The following is a 22,848-nucleotide window of genomic DNA, read 5'->3' on the forward strand; positions in this document are numbered from 1 at the left end:
GTGGAGAGCTTGTGTGCATGGGATCAGGGAGGCACTTAACATAATTTGTATCAAGTACCTCTAGGTGGTTTGCAGGGAGAGCAGGCTTAGCCCACAGAGCCCTGGGTGGCTGGATCTGCCACCCACACGACTACCGATTCTATTACGGAGCCGGTGAGGGCTGCGGGGATCGGGGGCTGCTTGTGTGCGGGGCATTCTGGGGGGACTCCTGAGCCTGGGAGGCTGCTTGTAGCCTCCTGGTTGGGGGTCTACTCATGTGTTGCTACACGCCGTGGCGGCACACGAGCATAAAAGCAATGTTAATGGAGCACTCTCTCCGTTAAGTTAACCTCGTTTAAGGGGAGGGGGGATTAGGCGGGCTAGCTGCCTTGGTACCACCGGCCTTGCACACGAGCTCGGTGGTTCCAACGATCACCAGAAAGCGGGCTAGGCTCCCTTGCCTGTAGAGCTCCAGCTTTCTGGTGATCGTCAGAATAGCTTCAGGATCTGTTTGGAAGGCCAAATGGGAACTGCCAGCAACTGCCAGATGAGAACTACCAGCAACTGCCACTGGAAAAAACGTTATGCTATAGTTGGATAGGGATAGTTGCTCTTCCCCTGCGAAATGTAAGAGAACCATCACTTAAAGTTACCCCTTTGCCAATTTAGCAAAGATTGCCTATGGTTTATATTTAATCTATGCCTCAAAGTACCTTTTTAGATTTCTTTTATCTTGGAAAGATCCTTTCTCTCCTCCCCTGAATGTGGGTATCTTGTGTTGCAAAGTATACATTTTTAATGTATTTTTTAAATGTGTATTTTAAGTTTTTTAAATATGTATACCCTTCCTTCCAAAAGCATCCAAGGTGTGTTTAACAACAAAAACACCAAATTGATTAAAAATAATAATAAATGGCACTATTTCATGGATACCATGTATGGAGTGTAATTCTAAGATTACATTTCTGTAGGTTGTATTCCTCTTTCCAGCATCACAAAGAAATTGTATGCATTAATTCCTATAGAAATGTTAAATGTATGGCTTGAAAGCTGAAGAATCCTGCCTTAAGTTCAATTTCATCCTTCTCATCTCCCTGGGAAATTGACACTGTGCCGTGTACTGAGAGATGTGCTTATAACAATGTTAGTGTGTCCAGCGTTCTCAGATGCATTATGATTTTTATCTACAGGGTCCAAGTACAACAAGATAGCCCCATGGGTTTTGTGCGTGTCCTGCAACAGTATGTGAATCCTGATCTGCAGCTGGTGTGTACACAAAGTTTGCTTAGCTTTGCTTTTCAAGTGTTTTGGATGGTCCTTGAGGTTGCTGAGAGGAGGACCTTGAAAGCTCTTTCCAATGGAGACAACATAAAATAGTGACTAACTAGCCGACCCTGCACAGAGCATCTGTGCGCTCCTTCGGGCCAGCTGTTTCCCCCTCCCTCTCCCTCCTGCAAGGTCTTTCCTCTCTCTCCCCACTCCCTCCAGCCCCACGCTCTCTTGCCCTCCCCGCTTCCATTCCTCCCCTCCCCCCACTGCACAGAGCCAGCGGGCAGCCAAAAAGGATCCCTCCTCCGCCATTCCTGCTCCCGGTATGGCGAACAGGAAAGCCTCGACACCCGTTTCCCTCCCGTCCCAGGCTGCAACAGGCTTGGGGGCTTCCCCACTCACCCAGGGCCAACTCCAGGGCCAGTTCGTCCCCACTCACTCAGGGCCAGTTCGTCCCGCTCCCCCCCCCCCCGCCCGCGGTTTCTGGCCTGGCAGTCCAGCCGCCCCAACACAGCAGCCGCCGCTTCTCCCTTACCTGAGAGGGCCTGGCCTGCCGTCCCTCCCGCCCCCGGCGGCCATGCCATGCTGCTGCCTCCCCCTTATTCAGGATGGCCAAGCCTGCCGTCCAGCCGTCACCTCCCGCACCCGGCGGACAGGCTGGGCTTTGCCGCCGCCTCCCGTTACCCGGGACAGCCAGGCCTGCTGTCCCGCCTCCACCTGCAGCGGAGGCTGCCTCCTCAGGCCATTTTGTGGCCCACCGCCACCATTCACCGCCATTTACTTCTTTTTTCCAAACTCTCGCCAATGCCAAGAGTTCTCGCAAGAGTTCCACCACCAAATTCAGGACACGCATGCTGGCTAAGCGTATTAAATATATAGATAGATATAGAAATTTTGATATGGTTTTGCTTGCTCCTTGGGTGACTACTACCTTGTGTAGCCCGATATGGCAGCAGCTTTCTTTCTTTCTTATGCCAGTATATCGAGGAGTGTATTCCCTAATGTAACTTGGGTTTGTTAGTTCAGAGGTTCGTGTTGAGCCCATGCACTCATTGCCTCACTAAAAGACAACTAAGGCCTGGGACAGTGGGGAGAGACAAGTTTATATAGTGATGCATGGTATGGAGAAAATGGAAAAAACTCCAAAGAGTTTTTCTCAGTACAGGAAATTGGAGTCATCCAATAAAGCTAGTTGGCAGATGATTTAGAATAAACAATATCTTTCTAATGTCTCAGACTGTGCACTATGACCAAACTGCATGTTACATGCAAATATGTATAAACTGCTGGGCAGTCTACCCTCCTGAAAAGCAACTGCAGAAGCGGGTATATCATCTGAGAAGTGGTGTGTGTGTGTGTGTGTGTGTGTGTGTGTGTGTGTGTGTGTGTGTGTGTAACTTTCTTCACTAGCTGTCAGTCTGCTGCCCTCCTGAAGGGGCTTTAGCTGCATTTCTCATGCTAGGTTGTTCAGGCAGGCCTGCCCTGTGGTGAATAAATCCCAGGGACTGGATACATCATGTGCCCTGTTTCCCATGTATAGGTGCTTTGTGTGTTGCCTTCCAATCATAAGGACTGTTACGACTCTGTCAAGAAGTTCTTGATCCTTGAACAGCCTGTTCCTAGCCAATGCGTCGTTACTCGCACTCTGAGCAGGCAAAATATGATGATGAGCGTGGCCACTAAAATTGCTATGCAGATCATTTGTAAACTCGGAGGGGAGCTGTGGGCAGTTGAAGTGCCAGTAAGTAAATTTGTGTTTAACTTCTTTTTCTCACTTGCCTTGCAAAGCTCTTCTGCAGGTTGTCAGCAGTCTAGGGTATATCTTCAAACAAACTGATGTAGTAGTCACCTCTGTGTGGTGGTTGCCCTTCTGTTGGTAACCCTGCTGCCACCACTCAGATTCGTTGGCAAATCTGAGACAATTACCACAGTCTCACAGCTTATGACAAAGCTTATTTGTTGCTATATTTCTCCAGTCTGAGAAGTTGCTCTTTAGCACTTAACTTTGAAGTATTATGTTTTGTTTTACATAAGATTATTCAGGTGATGTTAAACAAGTTCTTAAAGTGTAATGGTTTCATATATAAAAATGTAAGCATATGACATACCAGTATTGATGTTTCATTATGTTATACTGGCAAGACTCCTCCTCTGTGATTTCCTCTCTTAGGTTTGGAGTGCCTTGCTTGGTTACATTGTGTTGTTTCGGACCTGTCTCCCAGCTGAGGACTACTCAGGTCTTTCCCTGAATAGAAAATGGGCTTTCCTAGAGTGCAGATTTTCCTCTGCCTAAAACCCACACTTTCCCCTTCCTCAGAGAAGACCCTTTCTTGTTCAGTATTATTTACCTTTCCCCCAAGTCTCGCAACCCTCTTAACCGACAACTTAACTGCTTTTCCTCTGCCTAACTGTCCTGTCCTCTTACATTCTAAACGGGCTGCCTGAACGGGCTACATTCTAAACTGCTGCAGCCTCTCCCTCTCCCTCATACTCCTGTGCACTAGTACTTGATTGCTCCCCTCACCCTCTGCCAAAGCCCCGCTCACCTCAGAGATCTCTCCACCCTCACCTGAGCCACACTCCTGCTCCTCCTCATCCATCCTGTCGCTTCCATCCCCCTCACCCCTCTTGGTCACAGCTGCAGTGTTGCTGGTGCCTATTGGCCAAGCTGCAGTCCCCTATCCCCAGAAACCTCCCCACCCTCACCCCACTCCTGCTCGTCCCCACAGGAGTAGCAGCAGCCGTGGATGACAGGGCCCTTCCTAGCTGCCGCCACTGCCATGGCCACTTGTTCCTCTCAGGCCACTGACAGGCCCGAGCCCGTCCCTTACCTGCCTGCCTCTCTCAGCCAATGGCCTTTCCATTGTTTAACCCAAACAATGTTGGGTAGCCCCAAACAGCGGCAGTGGTTGACTGAGCCCTTCCTTGCTGCCAATAGGCACCGCAATGGCTGCTCATTCCCCTCAGGCCACTGACAAGCAGGCTCGGGCTGTCCCTTGCCCTTCCTTCTTTCTCTCTTGCCCTCCCCTCCCCCCCCCCTTCCTGAGTTAACAGAGCTTGTTCATCTTGTTTCCTCATCTAATTCACACAGTGGCAGCCTACTTCTCCTGAGGAGTTTCTTTCCTCCTCCCTCACGACTCCTCTCTTTGCAGACCCCTGCCCACTATCCATATATAGATAGATAGATTCTTCTCTCCTCTACAATCAAGAGCATCTTCTGACCAGTAACAGTTTCATTCCAACTATCCTTAACCATCACCGGCTCTTCCTCCCTATCTGCATATAGAATCCCCACTGCCCAATCACCATGGTGCTTCTGCTCTCACCGGCTCCTCCTCCCTATCTGCATATGGAATCTCCACTGCCTAGTCACCATGGCGCTTCTGCTCACAAACTCTTCCGAGAACTGCCATGCACAGGATTAGCCACGGGTACGCCTTAGAGAATTATAGATAGATAGATATCAAAAACATTTTACACAGATCCATAGCGCCAACGTTCAAAATACATATAAACACAAAGTACTGAAAAATGCCAAACATCACACCCTGTCCCTGAGAATTGTTCTGTATGGAGTGTTTGAAATCCACTCTCCTGAGAAAATTTAACCATCACCTTTTACATAGGGCCTTTCAAGTTCTGACTAAAATCTCCTTGTCTGGGATTTGCCATAGCGTTGCTTTACTGCCCCTACAAAGGCAGAGGTCACCTTTGAAGAAACTGAGTTAAGAAATTTGCTCTATGACTTCCACTCACTTCCCAGCCTTACCTAGTACCCACTCCTCTTCAGACCAGTAACGTTGCACACATGTAGATGTGAAAGGATATTACTGAACTTGCAAAAATTACTCCCATTTTTAGAGTAGCCCAAAGAGCAAAACATAGGGAAAGGAAAGCATCCACCAAAAAAGGCAATTAAAATCGAAACAAAAAAATACACCTGCTTCCAGCTTCTCTATTCTGGCTTCCTGTTGTTGGGAGTCTGCTGGCAAACAAAAATCAAACATATGAAATCACCTTATACTAAATCAGAGCATTGTGCCACTGAGGTCAGTATTGTCTGCAATGGCAAGCAAGCAGCTCTCCAAGTTTTCAAACAGGTTTTTCCCTCAACCCTACCTGGGGATGCCAGGAATTTATTTATATCTTTATACCGCCCTTCGTCCAAAGACCCCCAGGATGGTGAACAAAATGTTAAAACATCCTCAAAATGAACAGACATAGCTACAACCTAAGAGAGCAGGGGGCAACTTATTGGCCAAAAGCCAAAGTCAAATTGAACCTCTGGCCTTCTACATGCAAAGCATGTGCCCTGCCATCAAACAGTGGCCCATCCCTACCCATATTGGAAGTAACCTGACTAGAAAATAAGCCTACTTGCATCTTGATATGAAAAAGTAATGAGTAGTGTTTTACCCAAGATGAATGACTTATGGCCCCATTCCAGTAGCAAATGCCTCTTTTTCAAATGGTCAGTTTTGAAGGGACAGTTTTGGTTTAAGATTCTTTGTCAATTGGGTCTGGGGGTCTGGGCATAGTACCACTTGCAGATTTGGGAACAGTGAGCCCCAGAAATCCCTGCAGTTATTTTTGTATAACTCTCAAATTCCTGGTGCAGGAACAGGGCTAGTGCCATAGCCCTAAAGAAATGTCTGTACATAGCCCTCTGATTCCGTTTGTTACTTATACCACAGCTGAAGTCACTCATGGTGGTTGGTATTGATGTCAACAAAGATGCTGTGACCAAAGGAAACTCTGTTGTTGGATTTGTGGCCAGCACGAATATCAGATTGACGCGGTAAGATTTTCCATTCATAAAATTGGCATTTTTAGACTGTTTTAATGTCTGTCAGAAGTTGCAGTAGCAGCTTCACCCTGTAAAGATGCAGCCCCACATTGTTGTTTTCTGCTCAGTTCATGCAGTGTGAGATAAATGCCAGTGTGCTGCCATTTCACTTTTCTCATGGAAATGGAAACAATACATTGCTGTAATCCAGAGCTGCACAACCTGGGAGTTATTCACACTTGGCTTCAGGCTTTGGGGTAAACATTGAGCAAAGCCACTTCGAAGTACACTCTCAGCATTGAGGGAAGCAGCCCCTCCCCTCTGCTCTTGTTTTTCTTCTGAAACAAGTTCACATGCAGGCATCTTTGTTTTCTTTCTAGCCAATGCGGGGGCGGCGGGAGAGAGCTCCCTGCAGAGATAGATCTGCATTTCTGAAGAGAGCATGCTTCTTATCATGCTAATGGTTCTACGTCAGTGCCTCTCCCATTTGTTCAGGCGTTTTCAGAAAAAGTAGTTTAAAATCATCATTTTAAAAACCTGGACATACCTCGAGATAAGCTAGAATTTGCATCACAAAGCCCAGTTTGTTTATGGAGTAGGCCCAAAAATCTTGAAGGGACTTCAAGGGAAGTTTGTCTGGTGTGTGAACGCACACACTCTCTTCTGAAGGAGATTAGTGGCAGAAGCCCTGTGTGTAAAGCCTCCTGCAGATGTTTGATTACAACTCTCATCATCCCTCTATGGGCCACTGGCTGGGAATGGTGGAAGTTGTAGTCCAACAGCAGCTTGGCTGAAGTTGTGCAGCTTTGGATTACAGCAATGCATCTAATCCCTGTATATATTTGATCATTTTTTCCTACAAGTATGTGAGGTTTTATCTCTAAATCAATTTGTAAGTGCAAATAAGTGTCATAATAGAGATCAGTAACTGGTGGTCTTTGGGCTTTGAGGAACCCTTCCTTTTTTCATGGTTTCTTTAGATTATTGTAGGGAGTGTACAGAACCTGAGCAAAAACAGTGGAGGGAACTGTACAGACTTTAGAAAGCCCATTTTGCTTGTATTGTTAAAACAATGTTGACAACCTAGTAACTAATTTTCTTTCCTTTTATATCCAGCTGGTATTCGTGTTGCAGGCTACAGAGTTCAGGATCGAGCACTGCGGATTGCTTAAAGGCCTGCATGGATGGTAGGAGTGTCGTCTGTAGAAACTGATGAGAGTGCAGGCCTGGCTCTGTGCTGTGGCCGGGCTCATGTGTCCTACCTGTTTCCCCCTTCCTGTATTACTTGTGACAGTAGAGCCACAGCCTGACCACCTTTGTTATAGTATTGGCAGTAAACATCCCTGTAAATGTGATTTCTGGGTGCATCCCAAACTGGTAGCAATGTAAAGACACTGGGCTACATTCTGCACAGTCCCCCATTGACAGTAGTGACCTGCTGGGGCTGCTGCACAACTTCAAACGCAGGCAACCCTGACAGTGTAGCGATGGAGCCGCCACCGAATGCCTTTAAAGCGCTTCCAGGCATCAGTCCAATGCTCCTTTACATTGTTTCTGTGCTGCTGCCCAAAAGCACTTTAAAGTCTACACCGTCAGCCAGGCTGCCTTTGAAGTTGCCCAGCAGTTGCCCAGCGGGTGGGTCACTACCGTTGACAGGGGAATGCGCAGATTGTAGCCTACTAAACCTGCTTGCTTGGGACCTTTCTGCCTGGGTCCTTTCGTTGTAAGTTTCTCAGAACAGGGCAGGGTCTTAGAAGATTCTTATGTTTTCACATCCAAAGTGTCTGTTCTACCAAGAATACTCTTAAGATAATGCAGCCTGAAATATGAAGTGAGGCTGGAGAGAGTAGTTTTTAAGAGAGTTAAAAGTATTTTCTGCCCTTGGTGTACACTAGGCCTAGAGTACTTGTAATGTGCCAGATCAGGCTCAGTCCACCCTCCATATACCAGGACTTGCCAGATGCCTTACAACACATCCTGGTTTTTGGCGGTAGTAGACAGGCAGCAAATTGAGAGAGTTTTTCAAGGGGATGGACTGTAGTTCAGGGTATGTTGTAGCTTCTCATGCAGAAGATTTTAGGCTCAGTCTCTGGCAAATCCATCTAGAGCAGGTACAGACCTTTGTTTAAAATCTTGGAGAGCTGTTGCCAGTCGGTGTAGATACTTCTGGGTTAGATCAAAGGTCTGATGGTATGGCAGTTTCCTGTGTAGCAAGTCCCTGCCTGGCTGCCATGCATGCATGGTTGGTGAGTTGTGTTCATCATGAGGGATCACAAGTTGTTCAGGCTGCTCTACATATTTTTGTGTCCCATTGTCATGCCTCAGATCAGACAAGTTTTTGAACTACTACAACTATCTAAAACCTGTTTATCAGAAGAGAAAATGTGATGACGGTATACACCAGGGGTTCCCAACCTTGGGTCTCCAGATGTTGGACTATTTCCTCCATAATTCCCAATAACAGTAAACAAAAGCCATGAGATCCCACTCGGGACCAAAGGCGGACAACCTCTGTTATACACCATTGTCATTAGCAATGCTTCTTCCATATCCCCGTCAGTACTGAAACATTCTATTCCAGCCTCTGGAGATAGAATAGAATGGAGATTTCCCCCACCCCAATTTCCCAAACAAGTGACACAGGCATCTTTAAACAGTGTTTAAAGTGATATCCCTTTCAATTGCAAATAAAGGTGTTCATCACTTTCATTAATGTGAAACTCAAATGGGATAAGCTTGTCCCTGCAATGAGCCCCACACAGAACTGGCAAGGTGACTCCACTCTGTATTTTCTTCTTGCAATTCTGTAGGCGCCCTAAGTAAATGGCAACAGTGTAATGGGCAGTTACCCACACGCATAATAGTGTATCGTGATGGCGTTGGAGATGGCCAGCTAAAAATGGTGGTAGACTATGAAGTCCCACAGCTACTGAATGCCATTGGTGAATGGAGCAATAATGTTTGCAGGTAAAATACATTTTCTCTCCTGCTTGTCCTGTAAGGCAGATGGTTCAAAATGTCATTGGGAAGAGATCTGTGACATTCTCCCAGTGCAGGTATAATATTGCCCAGTTTTCTAACCATGTGTTAGGAAATGAGGAATCCACAGATTTGCACATTCCTCCTTTCTCCTCCCTTCTTGAATATGAATTCCATGTTAACTTACCATGTTTAGCTCGAACCACAATGTAGAAATCTACATCTAATCGGCTGTAAACTTAAGAACATAAGAACAGCCCTGCTGGATCAGGCCCAAGGCCCATCTAGTCCAGCATCCTGTTTCGCACAGTGGCCCACCAGATGCTGCTGGAAGCCACAGGCAGGAGTTGAGGGCATGGCCTCTCTCCTGCTGTTACTCCCCTGCAACTGGTACTCAGAGGTATCCTGCCTTTGAGGCTGAAGGTGGCCCACAGCCCTCCAACTAGTAGCCCATGATAGACCTCTCCTCCATAAAGTTATCCAAGCCCCTCTTAAAGCCATCCAGGTTGTTGGCTGTCACCACATCTTGTGGCAGAGAATTCCACAAGTGATTATGTATTGTGTGAAAAAGTACTTCTGTTTGTTGGTCCTAGATTTCCCTGCAATCAATTTCATAGGATGACCCCTGGTTCTAGTGTTATGTGACAGGGAGAAGAATTTTTCTCTATCCACTTTCTCCACACCATGCATGATTTTATAGACCTCTATCATGTCTCCCCGCATGTTGTTTGAAGCTAACCATGGTTAGTGAAAGCACTAGTACAGAAACAATGCTAAACTGTCCTATTAACATAATTTTTAATATTAAAAAATAGCTGTAACCCTGTACAGCATTGGAAATAGGGCCAGAAGTCCCACCTGGCCCATCACTCACCACCTTGCTGCACCACCCACAGTTACAGCAGCGATTGTCTGCAGAGGCAAATGCCGAAATGCCCCAGGCTGCCAACCACAGAGGCAACCGCCATAACGGTTTTGGCATTCACCAGCAAGGAGGTGAGTGACATGTTGGGCAGGACTTCCAGCCCTGCTTTCAGTGCTGTTCACGGTTACAGTGAGGGGAGGGGTTAAAGCATATGTATAGGGCTTTGGAGAACTCCAAATTGAAAGGAGAGGAGAGAATGTGTGGACATGTTAAGGGGAGGATCCTGGGCACTTCCAGTCTACGAAGGGGTTGATCAGACAGTATAGTATCTGCATCAGTCTACTCTGTGGTGGTGATGCCCTATTGCAGCCACTATTATGACTGGGCAAGGTGATTGAGCGGGTGGTGGTCTCTCAGCAGTTTTGGATGATGCAGATTATCTAGACACATTTCAAACTGTGGGCTATGGGGCTGAGACTGCCTTGGTCGGCCTGATGGATGATCTCCAATTGGTTATCGGCAGAAGGAGTGTGACTCTGCTGATCCTTTCGGATCACTTTGTGATATCGATATCATCGACCATTGTATCCTTCTGGACTACCTGAAGGAGGTGGGATTGGGTGGCATTGTTTTACAGTGTTTCTATTCCTACCTCTCTGATAGATTACAAATTTTGTTGCTTGGAGACTGTTGTTCTACAAAGTGAGAACTAAAGTGTGGAGTTCCACAAACCTCCATACTGTCTCCAGTGCTCTTTAACATCTACATGAAAACCACTGGGAAATATCATCAGGAGGTTTGTTGCAGGGTGTTATCAATATGCTGATGACACTCAGATCTACTTTTCCAAATCAACCTCTTCAAGAAATGGCATATCTTCCCTAAATGCCTGCCTGGAAGCAGTAATGGGCTGGCTGAGGAATAACAAACTGAAGTTGAAACCAAATAAGAAGGAAGTATTGACTGTGGAGGGTCAGGAACCCAGAGATATTTTAGATCTGCCTCTTCTGGATGGGGTTATACTCCCCCTGAAAGATCAGGTATGTTGCTTGGGAGTGCTCCTGGAGCCAAAGCTCCCCCTGATTTCTCAGGTTGAGGCAGTGGCCAGGAGCGCATTTTATCAGCTTCAGCCGATACATCAACTACGCCATTTCTGGAGGTAAATGACCTTAAAACCGTGGTGCATATGCTGGTAACCTCTAGGCTTACTGTAATGCTCTCTACGGGGGGCTGCCTTTGTAGTCTGGAAACTACAACTGGTACAGAATGCGGCAGCCAGATTGGTCTCTGGGACAACACGAAGGGACCACATAACACAGATTTTAAAAGAACTCTAGTGGCTGCCAGCTCCTTTGGTGGTGACCTGGGCATTCTCTGCAGCTGCCCCGGGGCTTTGGAATATGCTCCCTGCGGAAATAAGAGCATCTCCTTCTCTGTTTGTTTTCAAGAAGACCCTCAAAACTCACCTGTTCTCACAGGTTTTTAATTATAATTAATTTTAATAATTTGTTGTAATAACTGTTTTATGCAATTGTTTTTATTGTGTTGCTTGGATTTTAATCTGTGACTTTTTATAATGTTTTAAATTTTGTACATTGCCTAGAGATGTATATATCAGGCGATTAAAAATATGATAAATAAATAAATACACCAAAGCATATTAAACCATCACACCTGTTAGGGCTAAGAACTACTCTTTTATCAATATCTGTTGTTTAGCAGTGTGAATGCTAGTGAAGAGTGAGTGATTAAACATGCAATCATGTACTCATCTTTTAAAATGTCCTTCCTTTTTTATCACAAGACCAAAACTATCCCTGGTTGTGGTCAGGAAGAAATGCCTTCCTCGCTTCTTCACTGAGGCCAACAAGAGCCTGCAAAATCCTCCTGTTGGGACAGTTATTGACACAGAGGCCACTCGACCTGAATGGCAAGTATATATAGGAGCAAAAGGAAAATCCGTGTGATGCTGGCTTCTCGGAGCCCAGTTTTAGTTCTTTTCACCAGTTCCAAATCAAGAGTATTCCCTTGCTTGCACACTTAGTTTTTTGTTTTTTAAATCTTATTGTATGTTCAAATTAATTGCTGGTTTTGCTAGAGTGCCTTTACAGTTTTATTTGTTTATTTTTATTTACGGTTCAGGAAGTAAGCGGATAACCAGATGCTGAGATAAATGTTCTTTTTATACCGTGTCATATTCCAGGAACTGAATGTTTTGGGACAGAAGAATTCACAGTAGATCTCTTTACCCATCAAGGTGTGGAGAGGGTGGGATTGACTTAATAATGAACCTCTGAGTCTTTGGTATGGCTGACTCATGCAAGCAAGCCAAGCTGTATGCCAAATTCTTCCACATGCCAAAACTTCATATTCTGTGATGTAACAAAAGAACAGCTTTTTCATACAAATGCTGCTGAGAAACAATGATAGATACTCTTAACAGTGTGGAGGCACTGTCTGCAAAGTGCTTCCACAGCATTAAGACATGCTGAGTCATGCTGTGGGGGCAATGAATGCAATTTTTTTCTGCTCTCTCTTCTCCCTGGAAGCACTATTCAACAAAATATGTCCCTGAGGGTTGTGTGGCCCTCAAGAACATATTTTTGGGTGTTAAACAGCATTGCTGGGGGCAGATCAGTGAAAATATCATCCCCCCCCCCCACACAGTGCAACTCTAAATTACTAATTGCTTCTATACTGTTAAGTGAAGATGTCAGCCAGTAACTTCCTCTGCTGCCCAATCTCCTGGGCTACCATACCTAAATAGCCTCCATAAATCCAGAATGACAACTAGCTCCTACTGAAAACATGTAAAACAAAGGAGCCACCATAATTGTGAATACAGCAAGCTGACTAATAGTTGAGAGCCATTGTGGTGAATTGTTTAAGGACTTAGACTTGAGACTATGTTCACATCCCTGCTCTCTGAGTCACCTTGGGCCAGATACACTCTCTCAACCTAACCTACCTCACAGGGATAATGTGAGGATAAAAGTGGGTAGCCATTTCCATATATGCTCCTCTGACCTTTGGAGGAAAGATGTGATATAAAGTTAGGAATAAAGAAATAAAATTATAGATGAAGTTTTGTGTAAGTGCCTCACTCTCTGTATTTCTTATGGGCACAAGGTATACATTCACTAGTAAAGACACAATTTGGTGAAAGGGGCAGTTCTCAGCTGCTGGTCAAGGACATCTCTAGGGGTTATCCCCCTCATGTGCTATTAGGCAGGACTATGTTATTTAGCGTACAGGATGATATGGGTGCCAAAGGACAGAACAGCTTCTCAAAGGCTACCAGAGCCCCCAGGTTGCCACCTTCTTAAGTGTTGGTACTGGCTGCTAAAATGTCATTTAAATTAGCATTTCTGATAGCCATTACATCGGCAAGAAGGGTATCAAAACTGCAAGTGTTATCAGTCCGCAAGTCATACTGCATATTCACAGAAGAGTCTATACGCCTTCTACCAAATCCCTTCATCTGTCTGGGGTTGCCATATTCTGGCTCTCCAAATCCGGATGCCTAATTTGCATATTATATAAATTGGCTTGAAAATAATTTTTGAGCAGAATAGTGACTGCACATTTTTCTCCATAACTCTGCTTCTACAAGAGCTAGAGCTTAGCTTTAAAAGAAGAAGAAGAAGAAGAAGAAGCTGAAATCCAGGCAGATCTGGGTGGGTTAACAATCTGGGTGAGATGCTTAAAATCCAGGTGAAACCCGAAATTCCAGGGGGCATGGCAACTCTACATCCGTCCTAAGGTGGTGTCACCTTTTCATCAGTCACAGGATATTCTTCTTCCTTCATTTTGTCTGCTTCCTAAGCAGCCAGAGGAAAAAGCATGACACACGCTGGATGTTAGGTGATGTCTTAAGAAGTATATAAAGTGATGAGTTTCCTTCTGGACAACAGATTTCCTGTTTGTTTCATTCCTACCTGGTTCCATGGGAAAAGCAGTAACTTGCTCTGCTATCGCCAGATGGATTGGAACGTGCACAGTGCTAGCATATGAAGCACAACATCTTAGTCCTCCTACACATATAGTCACACATTCCACAAGAGCAGCAGTGACATCTGCTATGTTTTCATTGAATGCTCCGGTCCAGGAAATTTGTAAGGCAGCATTAGACCATCACTTAAGAAACCTCACATCATTGGCCAGAACTATTAACTGGATTTTGCCTCACAAAAGAAGATGGTCAAGTAGCAATCATGACTAAAACATCCATTTGTTACAGTTACTTAGAAGAGAGTCGGTGTGGTGTAGTGGTTAGAGTGTTGGACTAGGACCGGGGGGACCCAATTTCAGTTTCAAATCCCTACTCAGCTGTGAAACTCACTACCTCAGAGGGTTGTTGTGAGTATAAACATAACCATGTACACCTCTCTGGGCTCCTTGGAGGAATCGTGGGATATAAATGTAAAAATAAAGTGTTATCGGGCTGGTTAGCAGCAGATGCTTGTCCTAATAAAACTTAATAGATACTTATCTTAATGAGCACATATTTTGTACAACTTTTCCCACTGCTGATTCTGACTTTGCCCAACAGGTATGACTTTTTCTTGATTAGCCAACTTGCCCGTCAGGGGACTGTCAACCCTACATACTACAACGTGGTTTATGACGACAACGGATTAAAGCCAGACCATATGCAGCGTCTAACGTTTAAGATGTGCCACTTGTACTACAACTGGCCGGTAAGTGAGCAGTCTGTGATCTGGTCTCAGAGGCTAAGGCCTAGTGATCACAAACAGCAGTTGAATTGGTGTAGATATATATTTTTAATGGAAAGATAGGAGAACAGTGATCAGCAAACATAATAAAATAAAACATCTGCTTTTGGACATGACAACTTCAAACTGCCAGTGGGGGCTTACAACAGTAAGCGCTCTTCTCTTCCATATGCATAAAATTCATGCACATGGGAAACTACGGACCATATTATACATTATAAGAAGCCTATCCTTAAGAGATTAGTTTAAAATGGGATCTCAACCTTGAGTTCCCCAATATTGTTGGAGTACAATTTCCATAATTCCCATCCACAATGGCCAAAGTCCATTGTGGCTGGTTATGATGGGAGTTGTCGGCTGAGAATTCCCAGCTTAAAGCTAGAAGTGTTTCTTTTTGTTGCTGAGCTAAGTCGATATGATCAAGATTGTGCCATGCAGGGAGGAAAGGTTAGCAGTTAGCTGTGTTTTATTTCTGCCCCAAATAAACCTATATGTGGTGATTTAAGAACATAAGAAAAGTCCTGCTGGATTGGGCCCAAGACCTATTTAGTCCAGCATCCTGTTTCACATAGTGGCCCACCCAGTGCCTCCAGGAAGCCCACAAGCAAGAGATGATGAAGGCATGCCCTCTCTCCTGCTATTGTTCTCCGGCAACTGATATTCAGCCTGAAGGCAGCCTATAGACATCAAGCCAGTATACCAACCTGTTCTCCATGAATTTGTCTAAGCTCCTTTTAAAGCCATCCAAGCTAGTGGCCATCACTGCATCCCATGGCAGAGCATTCCATAAGATTAATTATGTGCTGTGTGAAAAAGTACTTCCTTTTGGCAGTGCTAGATTTCTTGACAATCGGTTTCATGGGATAATCCCTGGTTGTAGTGGGGACGGAGGGATGGGGGCAGGAGAGAGAATTATCTCATCTTTTTTCTTTTTCTTTTTTTACAGCTAGTTGTAGCAAATAGCCACATCCGGGGAGAGGGGAATTCCTTGGTGGGGAAATGGTGCAGGGAGAAGTCTTAACCCCACCCTTCTGTGCACACCACAGTCCCTCCCAATGCAGATTTGGGCGCTTTTTGTAAAAAGACAGACATGTTTAGTTCTAGGCCTGTCTATTACAGGCTTAAGGTGATGTGCTGTTTGGCCCTAGATGTCAGGCATAAGGAGGACTCTAGCCTATCTCACTCACATACTAATGAATCTTAAATATCTTTGTTTATATAATCCCATAAAGATACAAAATAAGCCTAACAATATTTAGATGAGCTGGATTTGCAATATGTTGCAAAGCAGGTACATTTCATTAGTGCAAAGCTAAGTAATCGGTGCTGAATATCTCTGTGGAAGAGTTTGTGCATTTTGAGGACACTGGATTGTAACTTACCACTTTCTGCAGAAATTAGTAGTTCAGGAAGCCTGATCTCCTCTTTTTTGGTTTCTAGGGCTTAATCAGAGTCCCAGCACCATGCCAGTATGCGAGTAAGTTGACTTTCTTGGTGGGCCAGAGCATCCACCGTGAGCCAAGCCTGGAACTTGCAGACAAACTTTTCTATTTGTGAAGGATGTCGAGAGACAAGCTTGCTCCAAGATCCTTAATAGGAAAAAGTGGCTAGGAGCACAAGAAAACTCAGAATTTCTGCTGGTTTTGCTGTTTCAAGTTTACAAATTTTCAATTTCAAGAAGCCTACAATCAAGCAAATAGATGTTGAAGTGCGAGATCATACAGATATTTTACAAAAGGGCTGTTCTTATAGTTGAACCGTTGCTTTTCAAATAAAAATTGTATTCTGTGTTTATGTAAAACTTGCTTATTCTTGTCGTGATTCTTGGTGTATTCACCATTGGGCAATGTTCTGAACATCAGATGTTTTCATGCAGTATTACTCAAACGGGATCATATCCCAGAAGGTTAAATGGTTTTCATTTTAAATGTTCAAAAGGATAACTCACATCTCATGGATGCCATTTTCTCAGAGTATGTTGGTAAGTTCATTCCGATTGATGATGCTTGGACATTAAACCCTTTAGGTAAAAAGACTGTTGTTTTCAAGTGAGGAATAAAGGTCTTTTTCTCTCTTTCACAGAGAGGGCATTTTTCCTGCTACTGGTAGGATCAGCCAGGAAAAAGCGAAAGGCAAAGGAGGAGCTGGTGCTTTCATTGGCTCTTAGACTGAAACAACCCTACTAAGCAATCCCCTATACATTGATTCAAATAGGCTGTACTAGCTGTACTCTGCTTACATTATCACCATGGCTTCTAGTTCATCTAATAACATAGACTAAATCATTTTTCTAGAGTTACATACACCCTTTTGGTCTAACAATATTAACCTGGCTTGCATGCATACTAATTGTATTTAGTATTTTTGCGGGGGAGTAACAGCAGGAGAGAGGGCATGCCCTCAACTCCTGCCTGTGGCTTCCAGAAGCATCTGGTGGGCCACTGTGCGAAACAGGATGGTGGACTAGATGGGCCTTGGGCCTGATCCAGCAGGGCTGTTCTTATGTGTGATGCTGTTGAGGCAGCACAAGCAATGCATCTGCGCAGGAGCCCTACAGGACAATTCTAAAGCTCCTCACAATGCTCCTGTCCTGCCTTCAGGCCGCCAGCATGACTGTTGCAAAAGGTGGCTGGAAGTCATTGCTCTTCAGTTTCTTTCTGACTTGAGTAATTCTTCCAGTTAAGAATTATGTGGGCATAATATTTCTGATCATCTGTGTAAACTCTGCAATGTACTTTAAAAACAAAGCAGAAACCATGTCTAGTTAGCTATCATAGGAGTCATGGAACTACTGACACTCGGTATCTCCTCATTCAAATAAAGCCTAATTGAACACAATGAGGTCATTCACAATCAAAAACTGATCTTTATAGGTCATGAGGGGCACTCACAACTTGGTCTTCTGCGCCGCGCAGAAAGCCTCGGAAGAATCTTTAGCTCCGTTTAGGCGCGTGCTTGCCCTTTAAGGCATAGTGATATCAGAGCCTTGAAAGAGTGCCTATAGTACCAGCAGTAGAGCACCTCCCTCTCCAGTTCCTTCTCGTCCACTGTTCATGCTGCCTCGGGAGGAATCTGTTCCTGTCCCTCGGGATCCTGTGAGAAGTTTAGAGCCTGTTTTTTCTGACTGATTTCTGGTTTTTGGCTTTGGACTGTTGTCTTTGACTACTTCTACTTGCTATTCTGGACTGTTTCTAGCCCTGTGGAATTGACTCTGACTGCTTCTGGACTTGGCTTACTTACCCCCTCTGCTTTCGTTTTATCTCTGATTTTTGAACTCACCTCAGACCATTTTTGGATTATGGCTATGTCTACCCCTAAAAGCTCCAAGTGCTGCTCCACCTGTAAAGGCATGATGCCCTCTTCGGATGGGCATGCTGACTGCCTAATTTGCTTGGAGGACTCACATAACACCAGTGCGTGCAAAGTGTTTCTTTCCTTTCAGAAGAAAACATGACTAAGTTGTGAACTTCGTTTGAAAGCTTCCCTGTATGAAAATATACTTCTGCCGTGAACCCTGAGACCGAGCCTGCCTTCGCCTCCTCGTGTCACAGCGCCTAGTAGGCCAACAACCTCAGTATCGATCTTGGTGCCAGCTCCATCGACGCCTACTCCTTCGACATCAACAGACTCTTTTAAAAAGCCGTTGGATGGGGGCACGAAAAGCACAGGCATAGGTATGAGCGGCAGCATTGGGCATTGTCGGAGCCTTACAAAAAGAATGGGGAAAGCATGGCTCATCAGAGTCATTGGCCAAGGCTAAACCAGCACTTCTGGAGTCGACTGGATCGGCATCAAAGACTTCATCCTCTGTGCCGGTGAAGACACCTTCTCCAGCGACTGTGCAACCAGGAACTTCCTATTCACCTCTTCCAGCGCCGGCCTCTTCAGTGTCAAGGCCCAAGGGCAAGGCGACATCGACTTTGACAGGACACTGACCTTTGACGCCAAGATGCTTGATGTCGACATCTACTGCATCCCCAGCTCTGAAATGTTCAACACTGGTGGCATCAGGTACACAAGTGGCACTGTTGGCACAGTCAGTGCCAGTGCTGATGCCAATTCAATTTTTGTCCATGGTTTCTCATCACTTGTCACCAATTTGCTCAGCACCGATGTCTCCAGTTGTAATCTCCCATAATGTAACAGCGGTACAGTCACCACAGCACCCAGCAGAAGTCCCAATTACACCTTCCTTGGATTCTCCAGTTCTTCAGAATTTGCTGTGCCAGGAACTTGAGAAACTCTTCAGCTTGGCGAGTTCAACTCTTTCTGGATCCACCTTCAAGGGATTTACACTTTCACAAGTGTAAATCAAGTGTACACTTGACGTGGAAGAGTCTAATTCTCCTTTACCAGTCCCTAGAACTACTGGTGGTCTTTCCAATTTGACCCTACAATGTCCTTCAGTGTTACCCTTTAGAGAACGCTACCACTTCTTGGCTTCATGAGCCTAGTGTGGTCCTTTGGATTATGGCAGTTCCCCAGGGGCCTTTGACTCACCTCACCTCAGGCACAGAGAATGCCCTTGTTCACATGCTCTTTCTGGTTCCCTGGTGCTCCCTTTTGATTTTGAGGAGTACAGACTTAGGAAGACAATGCACCTGCAGGAACCCATTCCGGATTTGGAACATGTTTTTCCTATCCCATGTAAGGTGCCTGCTGTTCCTTCTGCACTTTCAGGGCTGCCACATCATTGTCTAGAGCACCAACAACAACCCTAGTTCTGCCTGTCATGCTGGTTCCGGATTTTCCACATGTGCCTCTCTGGCCAGTGCCTCCTGCACTGCCTAGGCTGCCGGAACCTGTGTATCTGCCTTTGGTTCCAGAGTCACCTTCTACACCATTGCTTCCGAACCCTGCTGATCCTCTTCCCCAGGACCCTGATTCAGATGGGGAATTGTCCTACGTCTTGGACCCAGAATTAGATGCTTCAGAGGTCACTCTGGGGACTTTGCCGGATGATAATGTGGGCAGTAGGCCTCCGGACTCCCCTTCAGAAGAGACAAAGCACCCAGATACAAGAAATGGCTAGGGCCTTAGTTCTTGAGGTCCCTCCACCGGAGGACACAGGAAGAGACACGGTGTATAGTTATCTCTCAAGCTCCTCCGTGGTGTGCCCTACAGCGCTCCTGATGTTGACATCATTGGTGGCAGCTGCTAAAACCGCCTGGTTGGCTCCAGTGACGGCTATGCTGCTATGCCAAAAGACTGGAAAATTTGTACCGGGCTCAGGAGGCTTCCTGCCCCTTCCTCTTTAAGCACCTGGCTCCAATCCCACTGGTGGTTGATTGTGTGTTCCAGTCCAGATCTTCACGGAAACACTCAACACCAGTTGATAAGAAAGGGAGAAAACTGGACTCACTGAAACTGAGTCAAAGGTGCTGGCTGGGTCCATAGAGGTATGGCGCCATGCTTGGCTTCATTATACACCACTGGAGACAGGTATGAAAGAAAAAATAGAAAATCTTCCCTTCGCTGGAGAAGGTTTGTTTTCTAAGGTCACAGATGAGGCCATGGAGTGGCTGAAAAAGTCTCGGTTTACCACCAAGACTTTTGCTCAATTCCAGCAGTCATCCTCATACCACCAATGGTATCGGTCTTGGTTTAAGCAACGGTACCAACCTCGCCCCTCACCAAAAAAATAGGTTCTTACTGAGGGGATTCTAGACAATACGCAAGGCTCCCTTTCCACTAGCGCCAAAAGGGCCAACAAAAAGTGAAGGTCCAAGAAGAACCTAAGCAGCCCTTTTGAGATATCTGGCCTGGAAGTATCTTTTCCTCTCCCTTCAGTTAACATCCACCTCATCCCTTACCTACCTTCCTGGTGTCATATTACATCAGACACCTGGGAGTTATGCATAGTGCGTGATGGCTATGCCATTGAATTTGACTCCATCCCTGCCCATGCAGGCATAAAATACACCCACTCAATTCCTATCTTTGAAGAAGCAGTAGCTTCGCTCCTCCAAAAGGATGCCATAAAACCAGTACCATCTTTTACCATGCACACTGTGTTCTATTCAAGATACTTCCAGGTCCCCAAGCATGATGGTGGACTACGTCCCATCCTGGACTTAAGGGAGCTGAGCAAATTTGTCCAAACTGCAAAGTTTCGTATGATCTCTCTTCAATCAATCTTGCCTCTCTTGTGGGAGGAGGAGTGGTTTGCATCTTAAGACCTCAAAGACGCTTATTTCCACATATCTATGTGGCACCGCCAGTTCTTATGCTTCTGTTTGGGCACCCAAGCTTACCAGTATAAGGTGCTTCCCTTTGGACTCTGTACCAACCCTAGGGTCTTCATAAAGTGTATGGCGGCTGTCATTGCTTATTTGCATGTTCCATCTGTATCAGTTTTTCCCTATTTGGATGACTGGCTTTTTACAGCAAGGGGTAAGTCTACTCTGCAGTTCAACTTGCAACTTACACTCTCTCTTCTGGCTGATCTAGGACTCACTGTCAATCTGAAAAATCTGTTCTGGCCCTTCAAAGGACTCTACAGTACATCGGGGCAGTGCTGGATGCAGGCAAGAAATGTGCGTACTTACCTGCAGAATGCATCCAGGCCATCTCTGTGGTGGTTGCCTTCCATTCTGCCTCCATCATTCGCTCCATCCAGCGATTGTTGGGCCTGATGGCTTCTTGTACAACAACAGTGGAGAATGCACACCTCAGGATGAGGAGACTGCAACTCAGGCTGCTGTCTGTCTTCCAGCCGACTCTAGACAGCCAAAACAAGTGGTTAGTGGTGCCAGATAATGTCTTACATGATATATTATGGTGGTCTCAGCCGGAATCCCTGATACAAGGGACACCCTTTCAGTTGTTGAGCTTCATGGGTTACTACAGATGCATCCATGCAGGGCTGGTGTGCTCACTGTGGGTTTCTGAATTCACAAAGTTTGTGGAATCCCCAGCAAAAGGAACTCCACATTAACTTCTTGGCGCTCCTGGCTGTTTTCCTGGCCTTTAAGGCATTTCTGCCCATCCTCCAGGGCCAAATGGTTCAAATGTATATTGATAATACTACGGCTATTGCCTACTTGAACCACCAAGGAGATACTGTTGCCAGGTCTTTGAACAACCTTGCCCTAAAACTCCGGGACTGGTGCCTAGGTTATGAGATCACACCCATGGCCATCCATATCAAGGGGGAGGATATTATTCTGGCTGATTCCCTTAGCCAGGATGTCTCCTCTGCTCTCCATGAGTGGGAGCTTAAAAACATTGTATTGTTGGACCTCTTTGCTTCGTGGGCCACTCCAACTATGGACTTGTTGGCCACAGTGAATAATGCTAAGTGCCCTCTATTCTGCTCTAGGGTGAGCCTTGGCACCGGATTAATTGGAGACGCCTTCCAACTGCATTGGCGGGGCAGGCTTTATTACCTTTTTCTTCCTTTCCTGTTGTTGTCAAGGATAATAGGAAAGATCCTTCAGAAGCACACTCAATGCATTCTGGTGTGCCCCTGGTGGCCCAGGCAACCGTGGTTCCCAGCTGTGCAAGGGATCCTACCTTTGCCTTCCGCCTTGTCAAGATCTCCTCACGAGAGAAGGGGGTCAGGTCTTCCACCATCCTTATCACTGATGATGTGGAGGCTGAACTTCTATATAGTATCCTGTTAAATGAAAGAAAGGCCTCTACAAGAAGGTCCTACAAATGCATATGGAAGCGTTTCACATCCTATGCTGCTTCAAAGGGCTTTAACCCTTTCCAAGCCTCAATAGGACAGATACTCCTCTACCTTGCTCACCTCAAAGGGCTGTAAGTTTACAACACCTCCATCGAGGTGCACCTGGCTGCCATTTCAGCACACCACCAAGGCTGGGATGATAAATCTGTCGTTGTCCATCCTGACTCCCAACGTTTTTCTCGAGTTAATAACCTGTATCCTCCAGTGCGGGTGCCCATTGAGCCTTGGAGCCTCTCACTGATGTTGTCCACACTTACAGAGGCCCCCTTTGAACCATTGCTGTCTGCCTCCGTGAGATTGCTGTCTCTGAAAACTATCTTCCTTGTTGCCATCACTTCAGCAAGGCAGGTCAGTGAACTCGCTGCCCTGAGGGTGGACTTCCCTTATACTAAGTTCTATCTGGATAAGGTCATCCTTCACCCGTATCCTAACTTCCATCTGAAAATTGCATCGGATTTTCATATTAACCAGGACATTGTATTGCCTACCTTTTTCTGTGACCCCTTGAACGTTCGAAGCATGCCCTGGACAGAAGAAGGTG

At 45.6% G+C, this 22,848-nt stretch overlaps 1 protein-coding gene across 8 annotated transcripts in view; it reads left to right on the forward strand.

The window, feature by feature from the left end:
- The window catches only part of PIWIL4 (piwi like RNA-mediated gene silencing 4), a 71,520-nt gene extending 55,105 nt beyond the window's left edge, over positions 1 to 16,415 (forward strand). For 7 of the 8 annotated variants that reach the window (XM_053310168.1, XM_053310171.1, XM_053310165.1 and 4 more), the window contains 8 exons: positions 1,170 to 1,245; positions 2,789 to 2,989; positions 5,943 to 6,046; positions 7,151 to 7,221; positions 8,845 to 9,001; positions 11,683 to 11,808; positions 14,431 to 14,578; positions 16,055 to 16,415. In XM_053310168.1, coding sequence (XP_053166143.1) covers positions 1,170 to 1,245; positions 2,789 to 2,989; positions 5,943 to 6,046; positions 7,151 to 7,221; positions 8,845 to 9,001; positions 11,683 to 11,808; positions 14,431 to 14,578; positions 16,055 to 16,171 — 1,000 coding nt within the window. In that variant the 3' untranslated portion in view covers positions 16,172 to 16,415. The remainder of the gene's footprint in view (positions 1 to 1,169; positions 1,246 to 2,788; positions 2,990 to 5,942; positions 6,047 to 7,150; positions 7,222 to 8,844; positions 9,002 to 11,682; positions 11,809 to 14,430; positions 14,579 to 16,054) is intronic. The other variant, XM_053310172.1, reaches the window with a different exon arrangement.
- Positions 16,416 to 22,848: the final 6,433 nt, after the last annotated feature.

The sequence above is a fragment of the Hemicordylus capensis genome, chromosome 3 (assembly GCF_027244095.1).
Source record: "Hemicordylus capensis ecotype Gifberg chromosome 3, rHemCap1.1.pri, whole genome shotgun sequence".
NCBI classification, from domain to species: domain Eukaryota; kingdom Metazoa; phylum Chordata; class Lepidosauria; order Squamata; family Cordylidae; genus Hemicordylus; species Hemicordylus capensis.